Source organism: Oryzias melastigma, linkage group LG15, assembly GCF_002922805.2.
Source record: "Oryzias melastigma strain HK-1 linkage group LG15, ASM292280v2, whole genome shotgun sequence".
Taxonomy (NCBI): domain Eukaryota; kingdom Metazoa; phylum Chordata; class Actinopteri; order Beloniformes; family Adrianichthyidae; genus Oryzias; species Oryzias melastigma.
In genome coordinates, this window is record NC_050526.1 from 17717023 (window position 1) to 17737089 (window position 20067).

Below are 20067 nucleotides of genomic sequence, written 5' to 3' on the forward strand. Positions count from 1 at the left end.
TATACATAAAGATATTTATTTAGAAACATATTTGTGATAAAACTTCTCTTTGCACAGATAATCCATCCTACCTTACAGGTGTGCCTTATCAAGATGTGTATTACACAGCATCATTATTGCACAGGTGTGCCTTATGAAGTTCTTAGACATCATGATAATTGTACGGGTGAGCCTTATCAGGATGTTTATTAGACATCATGATTATTGCACAGGTATGCCTAATCAATAATTTTATTAGACATAATTATTATTGCACAGATGTGACTCATCAAGATGTTTATTAGACACAATTATTGCAAAGATAGGTCTTATCAATATGTTTACTAGACAGCATGATTATTGCACAGGTGTGCCTTATCAAGGTTTTTATTAGACAGCGTTATTATTGCACAGGTGTGCCTTATCAAGGTTTTTATTAGACAGCGTTATTATTGCACAGGTGTGCTAAATTAAGACGTTTATTAGCGAGCACAATCATTGCACAGTTCTGCCATATCAAGATGTTTTTACTAGACATCATGATCATTGCACAGGTGTGCCTTATCGGGGTTTTTATTAGACAGCGTTATTATTGCACAGGTGTGCTAAATTAAGATGTTTATTAGAGAGCACAATCATTGCACAGTTGTGCCATATCAAGATTTTTTTACTAGACATGATTATTGCACAGGTGTGCTTAATTAAGATGTTTATTTGACGGCACAATCATTGCCCAGGTGTCTAATGTAAAGATGTTTTACCAGACATCATGATTATTGCACAGGTGGGTCTCTGTTTTGTTTTATTGGGGGTCAATAACTGGTGTGACCACCATTTGCCCCATGAAGTGCAACACATCTCTGCATAGAGCTGATCAGGTTGTGGTGTGTGGAATGTTGGTCAACTCCTCTTTGGCATGAACTGGAACACACTGTCCCATACGCCAAACTAGACCATTCCAAACATGCTAAAAAATGCATGAGAATGGTGGTAATGCAAGAACTGGGATGTACATAGCTTCCAAGATTTGTGTACAGATCCTTGCAACGTTGGGCCGTGCACTATCAGGTGAGGTTCTTAAATGTATGACACAACAGCTCTCAGGATCTCGTCTTGGTATATCTGTGCACTCAAAATGCCATCAATAAAATGCACCTGTGTTCTTTGTGCATAACATATGCTACCCCATACCATGACACCACCGCTACCATGGGCCACTTGATGCAAAGCAGATGTGTTGCCCTGGATGAGGCAAAGAGAAGTGTTGTGGGGTTGTTTGTGGAAGATGGAAATCAGTTGTGTGTCAAGTCAACATTAAACCATAATCATCAGAGGCGTGTGCAGACAGGAAAAAATAATGTTGCAAATTCACAACTGAGTAATTAATATTATTTGTTCCTGCTGGAACAATTTTTCTTGTAATTGAAGTCAACATTTTTCCTAATTTATTTCACATCTGACTTTATGATTAAGTGAATCTACAACACAATAGTTAATGTTCCATTGAGGTAAAAGTGTCTAAAATCTATGAGCCACAGTTTTTCTGCAGGTTGACATTTTCTATTAAACATGACATGTGTGACTTGGTCCTCATTAACTTTCATTTAAGCCTTTATGTTAAAGCTACTATTATGTGTTAGACCTTAAAAAAACATCATTCTACATTATATAACAAACACCATAAATAACATAAAAAGGAGAAGTCTTGTCAGACATAACCTTTTCAAACTAGTGCAGCGTAGAAGAGAGCAAACTTCTAACCAGGGCACTGACTAACACACACACACCAGAACTCTCCCGGCAAAACTCGACACTGTCCCGTAATGATGACATCATCCATATATGCAGGCCTAAAGGTCGCGGATGTCCGGAAGCCGGCCGTAGGCAATAAAACAGCTCACTTCCCCACATGGCTGCACAGTGACACACACTCAGGCATGAAAACAGACGGGGAGATACATGCAAACATTAGCAGGAAACCACATCCGCGCGCAGAGACAAACACACACTTGTCTGGTGTCTTTGCTGAGTGGCAGGATCTCGCCTGAAGACAACAGACTTCATTCCTGACTTCTTTCCCAAAAGCTTCTCATTAGATTCACTCTCTATCTGCATGAATGTGGAAGCTCTCTGAAGCAGCCCTGTTCACAAAATGGGAAGCTCCTGATGTTCAATGGAGGAAAAATGTTTTAAATCAAACCGTGTTAAACATTACCGCTAAGAAAAACACAAAAAGAACAATCCAAGTTCTGTTTTTAGGTCGTGGTGCTCCGGGTCAAGATTTGAATAAGCGACTGCAGATTTTCAGTCATTTTATTTCTATGATAACCCAGCCAGCAAGGCCAGGTGTGCCACATAGTTGACTATATATCTTATATTGCCCGCCTAAGCCAATGTGGGCAAACACAGAAACTGCAGACAAACCCATTTGGGCCATCAAATTCCGCCCACTCTTAAACCATATGGGCCCACTTGGCCTTGTTGGCTGGGAGGGTTCTGTTATGCCTCGTTTCCATGTTCAGACCAGTACAGTATTTTGAGCGTTTCCATTCCAAATTTGACCCATAAGGCCGCACCATTTTTGGTCTTCAGTTGGTTGTAGGTCCACAGAAAAATGGAAGAGACCCGTTAGGGCGGAGCTTCTGTCGTCACACGATGAAATCCATCGATTGGCGGAAAGGTTTTAAGACAACGGCAAGAGTCCGACCAGCGCTCTTACAGACTCAAGATCCAAGCTGAAAGTTTTCTCCTTTTTTCGGCTATTTTCTTCCTCGCCTCCTGCAATCTTCAAGCAAAGATTGCTGCTCATCCCTCCTTGACCTCGGCATTCCTGCAATCTCCCTCCCATCCCAAGCATAGTCTGGATGTGTGCTCCTGGAAGCGGCTGAAGGACTATTGCAAAGGTGTCCCCCCCCTCCGCCCATCCCACCCACCAAACCTCATGTATTGTGTCTTCGAATGTTTTGTGCTTCTGTGTTATGGTGTATTTTTTTGCTTGTATCTAAACATTGTACGCAGTGTTAAGATATGACCTTTTTTTGCCACCCATTAACCCCCCCCCTGTGACCTTCTTCTCCCACGCTAATAAGGGGCGCCGCTCAGTGGACGCTTCCGCAGTGAACCTTGAACTGTCTCTTTACTTCTCTCTGTTTGTCTTGTTTTTGGTTGTACTGAAAAACAATTAATTTTCCCCCCGGGGATTAATAAAGTATCTTGATTGATTAATTGATTGATTGATTAAATATATGGAGAACTGCTGTAGTCACACGGTTATGACGCACAGCTACATCATCGGTAGGGTTGGGCACCGATTGGGTTTTATGCGGTTCCGATGCCAAAGCAGTTCTTTGGTTTCGGTTCCTAATTCCCAATTTTGGTACTTCAGTAATAAGAATAATGCCTACATCTTCCCAAATCAACACATTTTGATTCCCAAGTCACATATTGACGCATGGTTAAGACCAAAAAATGATGTTTTGAGTGTCGTTTTTTGACGTGCTGATTGTTCCAATCAAATCAGAGCTCCACAACCTCTGAGCCTCAAACGATGGCGCCCTCCCGTCTTTCACAGAAACTGGTGGGGCGCCGCTCTTTTGCCCCATTGGGATGGGGTGGAGCAGATGTAACCCCGACATGCTTTGTGGCTTTGCTCAATCTGGCGTCATGTTGAGGGGATATCACAGTATTGGGCTGATAATTGTGAGAGTTGGCCTTTATAAGGGGAATGTGCAGCAACTTTTGTCTATGGAAGTAAAATCTGTCAAATCTGTAACAGAACCTCTGAGTGTTTTTCTCCTATCATGGTATTAGTTTAGCTAAATACTCCCAGATATGTGTCCAGACAGTTCAGTTGGGCTGACATTAGCTGTGCATGTCAAGTTAAGGTGTTGTATGTTTGTGTACACAATGATTTAGAATGCTGAAGTGTTTATCTCTTGACACTGATAAATGGGGAATGATGCACTTTTTATTGGTTTATATTCACTGAATTTGATAATTGTTCTTGATTTGGGGTTCTCTTTTTGAACTTTATGTGTTTCTTCTTGAATAACGGACAGATTTTAAATGTTCTTTTTCCATTCAGAGAAGTAATCATTGTTCTGAAGCTGCTAGGTATTGACTTAAGATCCAACTCAAGCCAAAAAAAGGCAAACTCAGCAACAGTGGGCTGAACAGTATGAGGGATACACACATACTCCTCAGTATGTTCTTCTTCACCTTTCGGTTTGAACCATTTTGGGGGTCGCCACAGCGTAACAGCACCCAGTTTTTTCGCATCAGTGATTTGTCAGAGTTTTTACGCCGGATGCCCTTCCTGACACAACCCTGTACTTGAGGGGCACAGGGACCCAGTTAGGCAGCAGCGTCAAGGGTCTTGCCTAAGGACCCAATCTGGATGGAGATCAGTGGACACCCGGGGGATTTGAAACCCTATATTTAGCCCCCTATACCCCTCAGTATGTTGATTCTGTGGAATCCTGACTGGATTACTCGATGAACATTTCTTGTACTGAACTACATAGATCTGGATCTATGATCTATGAGGATGGACAACAGATACGTTTCATTGAACTGACCATGTTTTTTATGATAATCAAATTTTAAATATATATTCTTTCTCTGCATCTCAGTTTATTTGTCTTTTTTATTTAGTCTTCCTCTAAGACAAATTTTGGTCCTTAAATTTGGTTTGAGTCTATTAAGTTAATCCGTTACAGAAGGAGCTGGTAGTCAGCCAATTGTAGCATCTACATCACTGCTACAAGACTTTTCCAACCGTGTTTTTTGTTTACCATGATGTGACTAAAGAAATACTCAGAAATGCAATTTTATTATTTATGTATAACATCAGAAAAATGCCACAAGAACATGTTAAAAACAAAAAATACATAATTTTCATTTGATAGGACTTTAAAACCTCCATATGGGAGCCAGATGAACGTCCTTTAACCTGTCTATAATGATGGTGATGGTCATACTAAACTTCTATTGACTTTTGTTTATTTATTTTTTTATTCGATTGTTAAATAGCTGCGGCTTTGTCATGCTAAAAGCTGATTGTAAACATGTTCCTGTACAGAAAGCAGGATTCTTATTACTCAAGTGTGGTTAAAGAATCTACGATTCTCTACTGAAAACTTACCGTAACGTCTTAAAAAAGGCTATTTGTCTTACTATGATACTAATATTTTTTTACTTAATTTCAATTAGTTCCAACTTTTTTTTCATAAACATCACATTCTTTCACAGCTGCTTTTCTTTGAAAAATTCTGGTGTTATCGTTGATGTTGAAGGCTAAGTTTCAAAGTTTTGATCAAACGGACCAAAAAGTGACAGCAAACTGACGGAAAAAGTTCAAAAACATAAAGGAATGAAGGCAAACATTAAATGTGATTTACCTGAAAAAAGTGACAAAGAACTGGACCAGATCCATGATGCTGTTGTGCTGAGAGAAGGCAATCTGTTGAAAAAAAAGAAAATTAGGTTAAGAAAAGTAATAGTGCAAGTATAGAAATAGTTGAAAAAAAAGTAAGAATCTAAAATAGATAAGCCTTAATTATTTCAGGAAAAAAAGAACATTTTTTTTGTTTTTTTTCTGCTCCAAAAACATTCAAAGATCTGTCGAAGCAACCCCCATCAATCACTATCATCAACAGAATGCCCCAGCTTTTATTTATTGATTCATTAGTTTATTGAAGATGATTAAAAAAAACTTCAAGCTGATTTGTTGACATCTTCTTCCTGACTCAAACACATGAAAGCCACGATACGGCCAGCTGTCACAGCAATCCAAAGGCTTCTTTCGCCGCCTGTTTCCTCGTATTCCTGCAGCACTTTGCCCAATTGAACTCCAGCAAACGGCTGGATGCTGCAGCTCCACTGAGTCAGCACGCCGCCTCATCCATCATCATGTTAGTGTGCAGAGAGCAGCGCTGCGCCGTCCAGAGCCTTACAGCTGACACTCGAGCGCCTCGTTGGACTACTGTGAAGGATCAACTCAGAGCTGTCACGGAATCTCTAGGAAATTTCTGGGTTTGATTCATAATTGAGAGATAAAATCTGACTTAACAGATATTAAAGAGAGCATTTTCGTTTGCACTTTTGTGTTCACTCTTCTCTGTACAAATATCAGTTGCTGCACTTTTTGATTTCCTTTTTATACCTATAAATGTTTTAGTTCATCCAGCAATCCTACACTGTAAAAAGTGTCAGTAATTTTTACAGAGTAAAACTAAAATCATGGAAACTTAAGCTGAGTTATTTTACCATAAAAATAAATGTACGTTTTTGTTAATTTTGTAGACTGACGTCACAATTTTTATGGGATACATTTGATGTTCCTACAGTAAAATTATGATAAATTTTTCAACAAAAAACTGTAAAATATAACGATAAAAATTATTTTAATACTTTTTAATATGATAAAAAGTACCACTGAATATTTTACAGTAAAATTCTGACAACCTCTGCTGCCAGTTTTCTACTTTTTCAGCGATACTCTGTATTTTCCAAGGGTTAATACGTTGCTATTAACAGTAAAAGTTAGAAATGTTACCCGAAAATGTAAAAAAAAAAGCAAGCAAAAAATGTTTTACTGTAATGTTTAAACACCTTATTTTTTAAATTCAGCTGCCACCTTTTTGCTGTCAATGTTACAGCATTATTTTACAGTGTATGAAAACCATAGTCGTTTGGTCCCGTTATTTTTGATTGTGTCCTCAATAATATCATCATCAGCTACAGAGAAGCAGTTCATGTGGATGTGACGCTCCAATTCACCATTCAGACATCACACAAACTTTGCATCACTTCCAGAGCAGGCTAAGCTGCTGCAGCTGTATGATCTAGTGGAGGCAGCTCCCGCTCATGTACTCTTTTAGACACAATCTAAAGTTCTGCAAAAGTTTTTTTTTTAAATAAAATCCAGAAGTCATGCAATACCACCGAGTTAATTTTGGTCAAGCTGCAACCTCTCCATGGAACGTAATCTGTCCAGGTGAAATAAAAAGCTGTTGTTTTCCTTGAACTAATAACAAACCACTTTAGTTTGAGTGCAAGAAAGCAGCGAAAGCAAGAGTTCAGTCAGTAACCTTCAACATGGAGCCACTTCTTTTAATGTTCAGTTTGTTTTCCCAAACCTGCCTTGCATTCGACATCCTTGAGAGTTATTTTAAAAATATATATCACATAAAAAAGCAGACTTCAGTACGGCGCTGTGCCTAATGCACTGCCTCTGGTTGTATCTGACTAAGCTCAGACTGTGGGAGAAAATTGGTGAAAAACATTTGCCAGGGAGTTTCAATTTTCTCATTAAATGTTCTCCGGAGTTCTTAATATCTGCCTCACAGAGACTTTCTTTCGTTGCTGGAATTTCAAGCATGTTGAGTAAATCTGCACGATAAACCCCAGGTTTTATTTTAAAAATGGATTACTGTTAGCATCTTGAACCCTTCTTTCTTGTTGTGACCAGGAGATTGGAGACAAAAGTGAATATCTACCATAAAAACTGAGTATGCATGTGAACCCCGAAAGTAAAATTAACCCAATTCTCTAATACATAAAAAAATCAATTTAACTTAATAAATTCAACACAAATAAAACTGGTATTACAATTATTTCCTTGAGAGTTCAAGTCTTTGTTTTCCTCAGGAAAGGCTGTAAACAGAGAGCTCTCATTTACAGGTGATGGAAAGTACCAATATTCCTATCCATAACTAAGTGAAATTTCATCTGTGCTTTGTATGCCCTGTACTCAGCATATTTGACAAATAAAAGCCTACTTGACTTGACTTGACTTGAAGTTTCTGATGAACTCCTGTTGCTCTACAGAAAACAATACAGGTTTTTGATTTTGGCTAAAAACTGCATAACCATAATTAAAAATGAAGACATTGGGAACGGTTCTCAAACAGATCAAAAGATGATCGGAGTAGCACTTTAAGATAAAGCATAGTCTCCTGATACCATTCACCAAATGTTTCCACCAAACTCCTGTACTCCATCTTTGTGATGTGCCCAAAAATCAAAGTTATTTCCATTCAGTTTTCCGTGTCTCTGTTTGGTGCAGTGTGATTCATGTGTTGTTTTTCTTTCCCAGAGATTCCAGATTCCAGGTGGGTCGCCTGTGCTCCTGTTCTTTGCTATTTTAGCTTAATCCTGATGAAGCCCATCTGCCACACTATTAAACTTGTAGTTGTAGTTAGATAAGCTAATTCTTCTTCAACAGTCCTAGTATATCTCCTGTCTGTCCAGGGAGAGGATCCCTCCTTCATTTGGACATTCCTGAAGTTTCATCTTTTTTTTTCACTGGAATCTTTTTTTAGGGTCTAAGGCCAGGGATTCCCACTTTAGTTTAATCTGTTTAGTTTAGTTTAGTTGAGCAACCAGCGATTGTTTATATTTTATGACTGATTTTATGTTTTTCTACAATTACCAGTTTGAAGCCCATTGAAACTGTATTGTGATATTGGGCAATAAAAATAGAACTGAATTGGAAAAAAATCCCTGGATTGTCAGAAAATTTGAGAATGTCACATATAGAAGTTGTAGTTATGGTCAGGATGGAAGGTTAAGAGGAATGGAGGGTGCACCATCAATGCTGCTGATAACCATTGAAGACGCGTTAATTTAACAAACCGAAATCTGTCGGTTAAGAAACCTGTGATGAAGGTCGAAAGATGAGAGTCCACAGCCATGGCGGTCAGCTTTTCCTGGAGTAAACGGTGCTGAATGGCATTAAAGGCACTAAAAATAGACCTGCTGCTGCATAAATTATTCACCAGCTCATAATGTATAGATTGGTATTAGTCCGAGACAAGGTCAAAAACTGAACTTCAGCTGCTATTACCTGCATTCAAAATTGGGTTAAAATAGGGGCTAAAATGAGGGTTGGTGATGGAGCGTGTGGGAGATTTGTGGACAGGTAAGACCTACACACTCTCACTCCCAAATGGTCGCACATGGACGTGTGGTTTGGTATTAGGGTAACTTTATGACATTTTGGGTGTCCGCAACTAGTTGGTTTTTGGAATACTGGCTTTTCCCATTAAATCACGGGTCCCCAACCCTCGGGACGTTGTACTAAACGCGGAGCCCTGTTAGGGTACTTGTCCGGTCTGTGTCCAAGTACCGAACCAGTACTGGTCCGAATCCCGAGGGTTGTCTAGGTAATGATCCAGTACTGATCCGGGTCCCGAGAGTTGTCCAAGTACCGAACCAGTACTGGTCCGCATCCCGAGAGTTGTCCAAGTACTGAACTAGTACTGGTCCGAATCCCTGGGGTTGTCCAAGTACTAATCCAGTACTGGTCCGCTTCATAAGGGTTGTCCAAGTACTGATCCAGTACTGGTCCGTGTCCTGAGAGTTGTCCAAGTACCGATCCAGTACTGGTCCGCCTTCCCGATTATTATTTTTTCACTCTGTAGCCTGGTACTAAGTGGCCCCAGGCCAGTACCAGTTCGCCGCCCAGTGGTTAGAGAATGCATTAGTAAGACAGGGTACCCTGCACACGTAAGCTATCTTCTACTATGCACACTAGGCAAGTTGGTCGGTGTCACCTCTTGTTTGCTTTGAATCCCTTTTTGTCGATAAGTCAGTAAGATTTTTGTTTTCTGGTTTTGTATTTGGATAGTAATAGCTAGGCCATGTTTTGTTTTATTGATTTCATTCCTCTGGCCTGACCTTAACCCCTACTTCCTGTCCTCCATTATATTAAATAAAAACATTAAAAGTCAACTGATGTGTGTTTTATGTTACAGAACCATCCAAGCCCTAGACTTGCACATTAGTGACGTAACACACGATTATTAATATATCTTCCATGATCAATTTTCAAATAGTCTGCACTTCTATAGAGTAAAATGGACACCATCCAAACATCACTGCCAAAGTCCTTGACTTGGTTTACCTTTCCATGTGCGTTCAATAGCCTTGTGTTTTGAGCCCGAAAACGGTCTTTAAAATGTGCTATGCGTGGACGCAAGAGTTTTAAACACGTCCTAGAAAAGCGTTTAAATAGAACTTTCATTGGAAAAGGCAGCTTGAACACTCATTGCCAAGGGCGTTGTCACCGTAGCTTTACTTTGTGTTGCATTTCCTTCAAACTTTAGTAACTAAAACTAAAATCTTTTGCAGCACAAACTTGTTGAATTGCCTTTTTTAATGAGTTTTGCAATTGTTTCCACAGACTGGTTTTCTCAGTGAGTCTGTTTCTTGCAAATAAGCCCAAAGCAGCAGCTCGTTCGTGTTTTTGAGTGACTGCATACATATTTGTTTCCTTGTGCTACTGAGCAAGGTCAATATTTTGATGGCTGCTTCATTTGGCTTAACAAACCCCAACAATTGAGCACACAAAACCATGCCGGCATTAAAAGACCTCTTATGACTTCAGAGTTCCAGACTATGTTTCAAACAAAAACAAGTTATTTTATTAAACTAATACAAAAACTCTGACTGAACCTCTGCTGCCAAAGCAGGAAGGAAGGCTGGAATAGAAAGAATGCTGATGTGGGCGCATAAATTAATGAGCTGATCAATATCCCTGCCATGTCATCAAATCATGAGCGCACGGGGTGATTTATGACTATACATTTCATCAAATTAATGTGCTGCCAAAGTAGGCAAATACTGAAGCATATGAGAAAGTTTCAGTCTCATTCTGTCGCATGCAACACTGGCTGTTTTAAAGTCTCTTTGCATTAAATACAGATCAGTGTGCAAAATGGAATTCAGACCAGTGGGAGTAATGCATATGTTCACCCTCTGTTATTCTGGCTCTGGAACTTTTGGTAAAAATGGGTCACTGTTGTCCAGTAATTGCAGTTTTTTTTAAATAAAATAAACTAAGATGGATGTAGATATGAATATAAAAGCACAGACATCATTTGATGCTATTTGGACACAATGACATGCTCTAAATCCTCATTTATTACTCTGCTACACTGCAAACTCCCTAATCAAACTTTCTGCTGCCTGTTCTAAGACTTACACTGTAGCACATGCAGCCCATGTGGTCATCAAAAAAAGGAATATTGTGCAAAACTAAGTTAATTCAATGATATGACAATGATTTTAAGTAACAATTGTAGTATATAGTACGCCATAACTGTAAAGTTACAGACACAGCAGGCATGTGATGTGAGTTCAAGAAGCCGCACTTAGTAGTGTTGGGCGGATCAATCCAAAATATCAATAGTATCGATCTCAAGTTGGTATCGGACCGACCAACATATTTTGGTATTTCCACTCTTGTATAAAGAAAAATGTATCTTTTTTAAAATCGAATTAGAAAGAAGATGCTAAGAAAAATGTATCAGATACATTATGATTATTCTGACAAATAAAATGACTGAGAAATAACTATTTCTCAATAGAAGTCTATGGGACCTTTGACCTTCTTGCAACCAGCAGGTACTTCCTGTTTGGAGCACGAGAGGGGCGGGTTGAGCCGTTTTGTATTCATTCCCACTGACCTGGGTCAGGTGTCCCTGTTGGGGACGTAACAACGAGCACACAAATATTAACACCTGGAAAACTTCAACAATCGGCTTAGACCTTAGTGATTCAGTCATTATTTTACAAGTGAGCAACAATGAATCTCGTAAGACGGTTATGGATCATAGGCCACAGGTTTGGTTTCCACCTTACTGGTCTATGTGTCAAACACTGAACCCCACTTTGCTTTGTGTTACTGGTGAGCTAACCATCATCAGTGTGTGAATAGGATTGTGTCTGTAAAGTGATTTGGTACAGAGCCGTCTACCTCTGATTGGAAGATTGCAGGTTTGGTTCACACCCATTTTTTGAAGTCTATAAAGTGTTTTGGTCCTTCTAAGAAAGTAGTAATCATGGCAAAAAAAAAAACACCAACCGTTAGCAAACCCAATCAGAAGAGATCTTAGAATTAGTTTGTTTTGAAGACCAAACTCTTAATCCTACCAACATCTTGGCATTTTAACAAAAGTTAATGGACTTGTTTTTGTGGCAGCGATTTTTAGATTGTGACATTTTCAATTAACAATTTATGTGCTAAGAACCATAAACCTGATTTTTCTCACTATTGTTCATCTTTTTTTTTATTCCACTGCACTTTGTGTGATTAGAGCTGGCTTCAAAAACGATTTCTTATTATGCCCCAGACCAGGAAGCTTGTCTTCATTTGAGAGTTTGTGAAACTTGAAGATCTTATAAGGTTTTTATGATCTGATTCATATAAAAGTGTACACTGTTAAAGATGCTTTAAAGCTGCATGCACTATGGGGCTATAAATTATCAAAAATACTCAAGCGAAGAACTAAAATACCCCCAAAAGTACATATTTAATATCCCAAGTTCAGCATGGGGATGCTCTTAAAAGGCTCTAATAGTTAGAGAGACTGCATCTTTGTCTTTGGATCCTCTGAGACTACTTGGGTGGGGAAAGAAAGAAAGAAAGAAAGGGGGCAGAATGAGCTTACCAGCATTTGTTCAGCAGGTAAAATGGCCTGACAGAGGAAAAAAAAACTGCAGGAAAGCTGATTCTGGTCCAGAGGGACTCTGCATTAATACCGGCATCAGGAGGGAGGAAAGAGCCAGGCTTTGCATCCAGGCTTCCAGTGCCGCAGCTGACGTCATCACCCCAAGACAATATCAAGAGTTATTATGGGGACAGTGAAACTTTAATTCAAGTGTGCGTATTTACGAGAAAAACAACAATCAAAAGCAAACGTAATTAATTAAAGGCATGAATTTGCAGAGTCTGAGTCGTACTGCTTTTACTCAAACTGACACTTCTCAAATTTCTTTAACACACTTTCCAGTCGCACTCCCACTCCAGCCAACAGCCATCATTTCAATTTACAACAACTGCAGTCATTAAACACAGTTATGATCAATATTCAGCTTTTTTTATTCAAACATCCATGCAGAGCCACGCAACCAAAGTCTAATCTTTTGGTACGTCCACCAGTTTATTACACCGTACATATTGAAGCATTCAACACAACATCCCTTATGGGCAGATATGACCGGTCTAAGAGGGTTAAATGGGTAAATCTCAACAATGCACGCAGATGGCCCACATGAAATGTTCAGATCAACCTGATCAAAGAGAGCAAAATCAAGATCAAGATGAAAATGTTTAGTAAAATTACTTAAAAATCCCTAATACATGCCAATCTTTCAAAAATATTTAGAGTGTTGCTTAAATATGAGCTAAACTCCAAATTAGCCCAGAAAACCTTAATAGATACAAAATTAGGTTCTCTTGGGGGAAGCTAGAATGTTACTGGATAAACTGCAAAATTTAGCCTCAAATTCCCCAGTAAACTAAATTAGCCATAAATGTTAGCATCTTGCTTGAATATTAGCTAAATTCTAAAATCATAACCTTTATTTCACCAGGCAGGACATTATTTCTTATTTACAATGTTGGCCTGAAAATGCTAAAAATACTTGAAGGAGAAGAATAGCCTTGAATTCCTCAGTAAACTAAATTAGCCCAAAATGTTAGCATCTTGCTTAAATATTAGCTAAACTCCAAAATAACCTAAAATTCCTCAGTGAACTAATTCAGTCAAAAACGTTAGCCTGTTGCTAAAATAGAAGCTAAACTCTGATATTAGCCTAAAAAACCCCAGTAGATAACAAATTAGACAAAAACGTTAGCATGTTGCTAAAATATTAGCTAAACTCCCAATTTTTAGAAAATTTCTATGATAAATTCACAACATGATCCATGAAAATAGTTTAGAGAACATCTAAAGCATAAAAGTTAACACGTTTACCACGTTAGGCAAGACGGAGCTCATTCAGAACTTTGACATAGCCTGCTTTATTATTTATTTTATTGATTGATTTTGTTTTATATCATTTACTTTTAGGAACTGGAACTTTTTCCCAACACCTTACTTGCAAGTTTTCCAAATAAAGTCTGGTTTCTCAGGATGTAAAAAGTTTAGCGGTTTGGAAGACGGTCATGAAAGCAGGTTCACTGGTGATGAATGGGGAACAAGCAGCAGTAAATTAGTGCTCGTTTATCATGAGATTTGATGCACCAATGCTTTTCTGAGACTCCGCTCAATTTACAAAAAAAATATGGATTTTGTAAAGAACTTCCAGAAATGTCTTCTCCTGACTTCTAAGTCAAAAGAAGTATGAATTCTGCAAAGTGAATAAACCTTGTAGTTTGTTAAATAGCTAACATGAGATGATTTGTGGAATCAGAGGTTATGCATCAATGAATCCGTCTAAAAATAAAGAAACGTCCACAACTAAATGCTGGAATAACCCGTGAACCTCAGCAGCAACAAGAACAGTGGAGTGTAATTGTTTTGGGATCAGAGGTCAACCGACTGTTCAGGGAGATTTTTTTTTTCCTTGGAGCCTGAACTGCAATTACCACAAGGGAGGAAAAGACAGAAATAAAAGATGAGAGGAACAGGAGTGATGTAAAGAGGACTCCAAGGATTCGGTTTCTACAGTACAGTCATTATGGAAGGCCTACGGTAGCCCTCTGGGGACAAGCTTAGGAGCTGTGACAGCAGTGGGCTGCCTTTTATTTCCCTAACCCTGAACCAAGAGTTGCTTGTTAAAGCGCACAAAGAAACAAAGTGCTTGGCTAATCAATAAAAAGAAGGGAAAAGAAAAAGAGTGCAGTGAAAAGAAAAATAAGAGGAAGCAAAGAGCTACAAGACGGAGGAAAGCTGAGGTGGAGGAAAAGCTCGGACAAAGGAGAAAAGCAGCGTTAATCCTCTGAGATCGAACCAGCAACTCTCGTGCTTTTGCTAAATTTATATTAAGAATAATAAGAACTTGCATTGATTTAACATATTACTTTAGCAAAAACACCATTAAAAATGTGATTTTTGTTTTGTTTGGCAAACAGTGTGAGTGAAAAAGCAACAAATTATTACAGAACCTTAAACCTAAAGACCGTGTCACACTGACCACACATACAAGACAATTCATGGTACATGTGTCATATACGTAGTTTTTCTTGTGTTCGTTACGTAAATTTGTCTTTGAGCTATTCTAAATTTTTTTTAGATTTTTGCAGTTTATGCGTATTTCACATAGTTCATATGAAATTATTACATGAATCATACACAATTCTGTGCAATTCTTGCGCAATGCATTCACAAATGTGTGGCTTTCCACAACTTTTCCACATGGGTCTCTTGCGGGATGGTGTCTGCCGCCGCTCGAAATGTTGGTCGTGGAATGCAACATATTAGGGCATATTGCACGGATGAAAATTGATCAGACAGGACTAAAGGTGAGAAAAGTGAGAACATGTTTGGTCTTTGATGGATGTGTCATGAATGAACCACGTTAAAACCACAGGAAGAGTATGAATAAACCACGCAAAGAACACATAAACCCGCACGTCATTGAATTTCTTCACTTTGACATTCAGAGCATTGACTTAAAACTGGTGCGGACCAGGGGAGTCTGACTGTTGAATTCAAACAAAGTACTATAAGGTCATGGTCAGACCATGGTGCTGACACAATATGACTTCTCACATGACTTAAAGCGGCTACCTGGATTGCTAAGCTAGTAGCCCAAAGCTAACAAAAAAAAACAATAAAACATATTTGTAAAGTTTCTTCGGGGAGAAAAGATCCAGTGAGGAAACCGCGAAGAGATTTGGACTCAACAGAACAATAAAGCTGCTGTCTACAGACAGACCTGAAGTTTTCACGGAATTATTGAGACGCTTGTTCTCATGTAGCAGAAGCTGCTCTGGCTAATACACGACGACACAGAAAATACAGTTGGAGACACGTGGATTTATTTTATATTTAGAAAATACCAGTTTTATTGCAGTTTTATTTTGCTTAATTTATCCATTACACCTTAAAAGTCAGACGTAGCTGAAGCTAGCGTCCGCTTGTTAGCCTGCATTTTAACGTTAAAGAGAATATTATCATCATAAAGTTCAAATAAATTATGGAGAATGGAGATTCAGTCAAATAAAGTTACTGATTTGTGGAAACTTGTAAAAGGGACATTTGAGAATTTTTATCCAGCAAGGAACTTTAGGAACTTTAGCCCAGAAAATGTAAAAGCAAACAAACAAATGAATGAGGATTTATGTCAAGACAAAACATGATCAATCTATTTGCCCTGAAAGATAATCTGAGCCTGGATTGACTGTTAAACTGGTATTCTATGGGGAAAAAAATCATGTAATGTTCTTTTTTTTAAAAATCAGAAACGACTTCTACAAATCAACAACTTTGTTTCATTGAATCTTCATCTTCTCTCTTAAAAATTAGGGCTGTCCAGTTATCAGGTTAATCACGATTAATTAATTACAGACCCTTTAGTGGGTTTATTTTTTTGAATCACATTCATCGGATGGTTACACCTGGAGGAGCATTTTATCCCGCTCATACCAGGGTCATTTAAGAAAAATATAATAAATAATTAGAACTTCCATCTTGTTTTATTTTTAAGTTTTTTTTTTGTTTTACAAAAGTGAATTGTTTAATACATGATTTGTCATTCTTTCATGGTAGCGGCTGCAATGTGAGGCGCGTACTGCACTCAGCTCTAGCTCCTTTTGGAGAAAGACAATGCATCATTTTAGAGGGAAAGTTCGCCTCTTAGCGCTTGTTTTTGAGCAGATGGTGAAACAAAAGTTTATTGTCACAAAATTAAATAAAATACCTAAAAATTAGGCTTTTAACAGCGATTGTTAGGTTTAAAATTAATCAAATTAAAATTAATTAATTAATTACAGGTCACGATTAATTAATCACACAAAAAATGATCGCATGACAGCACTATTAATAAAAATCTACTGATACGTTTAGTATTTTTTAAACTACATTCCATGTAGTAGTATTTGATTTTGAAATTCAACTGTATATTTGATCACATTTTTGTATCAATTTTATGGTCTCGTAATTTGTGCATTTTATCAATGTTTGTATGTACTATGATTGTTTTACCTATTTTTTTGTGCTTTTTATTATTAACTTAATGTTTTAGGTTGACATTTTAAACATCTGTCCAGGGCCTACAGATGACAAATACCATCTACCTCAATTGCAGTTGTGCTTTTAATGTGTACTGTCCCTGAGAAATAAACCAATAAATGAAATAAATTTTTTGAAATTGGAAGCTTCAAAATGCCAGCTTTGGTCCGGTTTGGACAAATCCGTGAAAATATTGTCTAATTTGTGGTCTGAATAGTGTTGGGGCTCAGTCCTCTGAATGTCAAAGTTAAGAAATTCAATGACGAGCGGGTTTCCATGTTCTTTGCGTGGTTTATTTGTACGTCTTCCGTGGTTTTAACGTGGTTCATTCTGGATACATCTGAAAAATTTCACGTAAAAGACCACGATTTTTTTCACTTTTTCCATGTATATTAATCAGTGCAATATGCGCACATGTATGACACGGTCTTAAATCGTCCCAGATTGTGATGTCACTGAGGATAAGCAGTGATCAGCAGCTCATCCTTAAAACACCAAGTCTTGCAGTTTCTAAACTCCACACCTCAAAGACGTCTGAGTTTACAATATTAAACAAGTTGAGGTGTAAGAATGGCATTTAAATCATAGTTTTGTTTCCATGCTACAAGTTTGAAGTGAGCACAAACCCTAACGGGTCTTATCAGAGCCGAGGCCTGGGAGTCCTTCCATCCTGGACGTTTCAGGAACCTTTGGAGCTCGCAGATGCTCCGCACACATGTTAACAAATGAAAAGAGAGGTGCTTTCAGCGCAAGCTTCCTCGACATTTGCATATTTATGAGGACTTAATGACCAAACTCAGGCAGTTGCCAGGAGCAGCCTCCACCTACATGTTATGTAAATGAGTCCAGCTGCTCCATATGTGTTCACTTGTTGAGAGCGCTCTCAGATCTGGGCTTTTTAGCGAGTGCTTAGTGAACACAGAAACAAACTGCACACAGATCTTTATCTACAACTGCCATTCAGACGTTCTCATTGTAGAATCCAAGCTGCTGCCTTGTTTCAAATCTGGAGTAACTCCGTATCGTAGAACTTTATAGACTAATAAGGAACGTTGGGATTCCTCTGATATGTCTAGTGAATTTCTTCTAACCTGTATGGATAGACGTTGAAGCCAACTAATAATAAATATTGAATAATTAAATAAAATTCCACTAAATTGTAAGGTTTTTGGTGAATATTTCAATGAATTAATCAATTTTAATTAACTAAAAACCTGTTTTTGGCTTTCCTTTCACCTCCTTAAAAGACATCCTGTTAATATTAATACCTGTTAGATGTTACTTAAACCACTGAATACTAACAACAGCTTCACGAAAGTGCTAAAAATATTCAGCCTGTTTCCTTCTAAGAGCAATAATATTTGCAGAAAAATATGTGGACCTTGCTAAGCCGAGCCAACGAGAATCTGCTGGCAAAGTGGCCTGTAAATGAGCATCGGCTAGTCTTGAAAGTGTGAAATGGGGACTGCTTCTTAATAATGCACAATGTGTTAAGGCTTTGGAATATGCTCACCGTCAATGTTGGATTCCTGCAAACCAAGAAGCTTAGTCTCCGCTGACAAAACGCTGCTAGGAAAATAGGCTACTGTGCATAAGACCAGTTCATTCGGGGAGCACCGTTGTCATGGGGATTAGTCACATTCAACCCAGTGCTGAGTTTTTGGGAAAAAGTGGAGCTTAGACTTTGATTCTTTTACTTTTTGATGTATTTTCTACAGAAACCAGGTAAGATGTTAATAATTTTAAGTTTTTACATATATGTTAGGGCTGCTCTAGCCTTGTATATCTGCATGTATCTGGTAAGCAAAGCTTTCTACAAAGGGGAAAGATTCCAGACCTTTACACTGTCAACATAAAGGTAAAAATTATGAAAAAAGTGCTAAATATGTTTAAAGAAAGACAACAAAATCTAAATAATGTGATGTACATGATTTATTATTCAGTTCTAGATATATCTTACTAAAGAAAATAGTTCTATATTCAATGGAATGGCAAATCCCTGGTAAGTGTTCAACCAGCGGTCACATTTCTTTCAATTTAGCTCAAAATGAGCATCAACAGATATTAAAATTAAACCCTAAGTTATGATCACAACGGACACGAGACGCACGTTCAAGAACAAGCGAGCCAGGGAGGTTCGACTGTGCATAGAAATGGACAGAAAATTCTTAATCTCCAGCTCCAGCAAAATGAATTCTATTCAGTTGCCATTTTTCCGTGATATGGGCGCCGCCATGTTGGATCCAGTCGACAGTGATTGGTCCGAGTCACTCTGTCGCCAATCATGAGTGAGCTTGTTTGAAGTCCACAACCCTTTCACTGAAAGCCACTTGGGAGAAGCTGTCAGTCAAATGTTGGAGGTGGGGCCAGCGGTCACCATATGCTTTAACTGAGGCATCTGATTGGTCAGTTTGAAACTTGGAAAACTTGAGATAAACAAAAAAATAGCATGAAAATAAATTAGAATTTGCGAGAAGATTTTGAGGAAAAGCAAGACTGGTTCTTCTGACCAATAGAATGACTGAGTAAGTCTATGGGATTTTGGCTTCTTTGAGCCAGGAGGTTCTACCTGTCTGGAATGAGAAGCTGCACTCTGTCCAGTTCTCATGTACAGTCCCTCCCTATCTCTATTAAAGATCTATATAGTCAGGAATAGGTGGTGTAGGACCCAAACAGACCAGGCTTTGGTGACAGAAACAAATAAACAAACCAAAACCATGGAGCTGCATATAGGGAGGCAGAACAGAGCAGATGACCCAACAATGAGTAACTGAAACCAGACACTTAAATAGGCAGGGGGAGTTCACTAAACTTAAGACAGCTGTGGATCATAACGAATCTGAAACTGGTGTGAGTGACAAGGGCAACTTAGAACATGACCAAATATAACAAAATCCGGACCAAAACACAGAATTCTCTACAAATAATCCAGGACTATCGAGTGTCCTGGATTTTAAAAGCAATTCGGATACCGTACTCACTTTTTTTTAAGTGAATATGATGTTACCAATTTTATGAAGTGAAAAACTAAAATACAAACAGTTCAGGACAACTAAATCTAATGAAACTCTGGTTGTTTGCAAAGAATTCTGGGGAATTTCTAGGAAACTTCTTTTTTTTAGAT

At 38.3% G+C, this 20067-nt stretch overlaps 1 protein-coding gene across 1 annotated transcript in view; it reads right to left on the bottom strand.

Annotated features, from left to right (window-relative positions):
• Nucleotides 1-20067, bottom strand: part of atrnl1a (attractin-like 1a) — a gene marked incomplete in the record, with an annotated part of 314489 nt that overhangs the window by 134275 nt on the left and 160147 nt on the right. Inside the window, 1 exon segment of the mRNA XM_024297455.2 lies at nucleotides 5379-5440. Within this exon segment, the coding sequence (XP_024153223.1) occupies nucleotides 5379-5440 (62 nt within the window).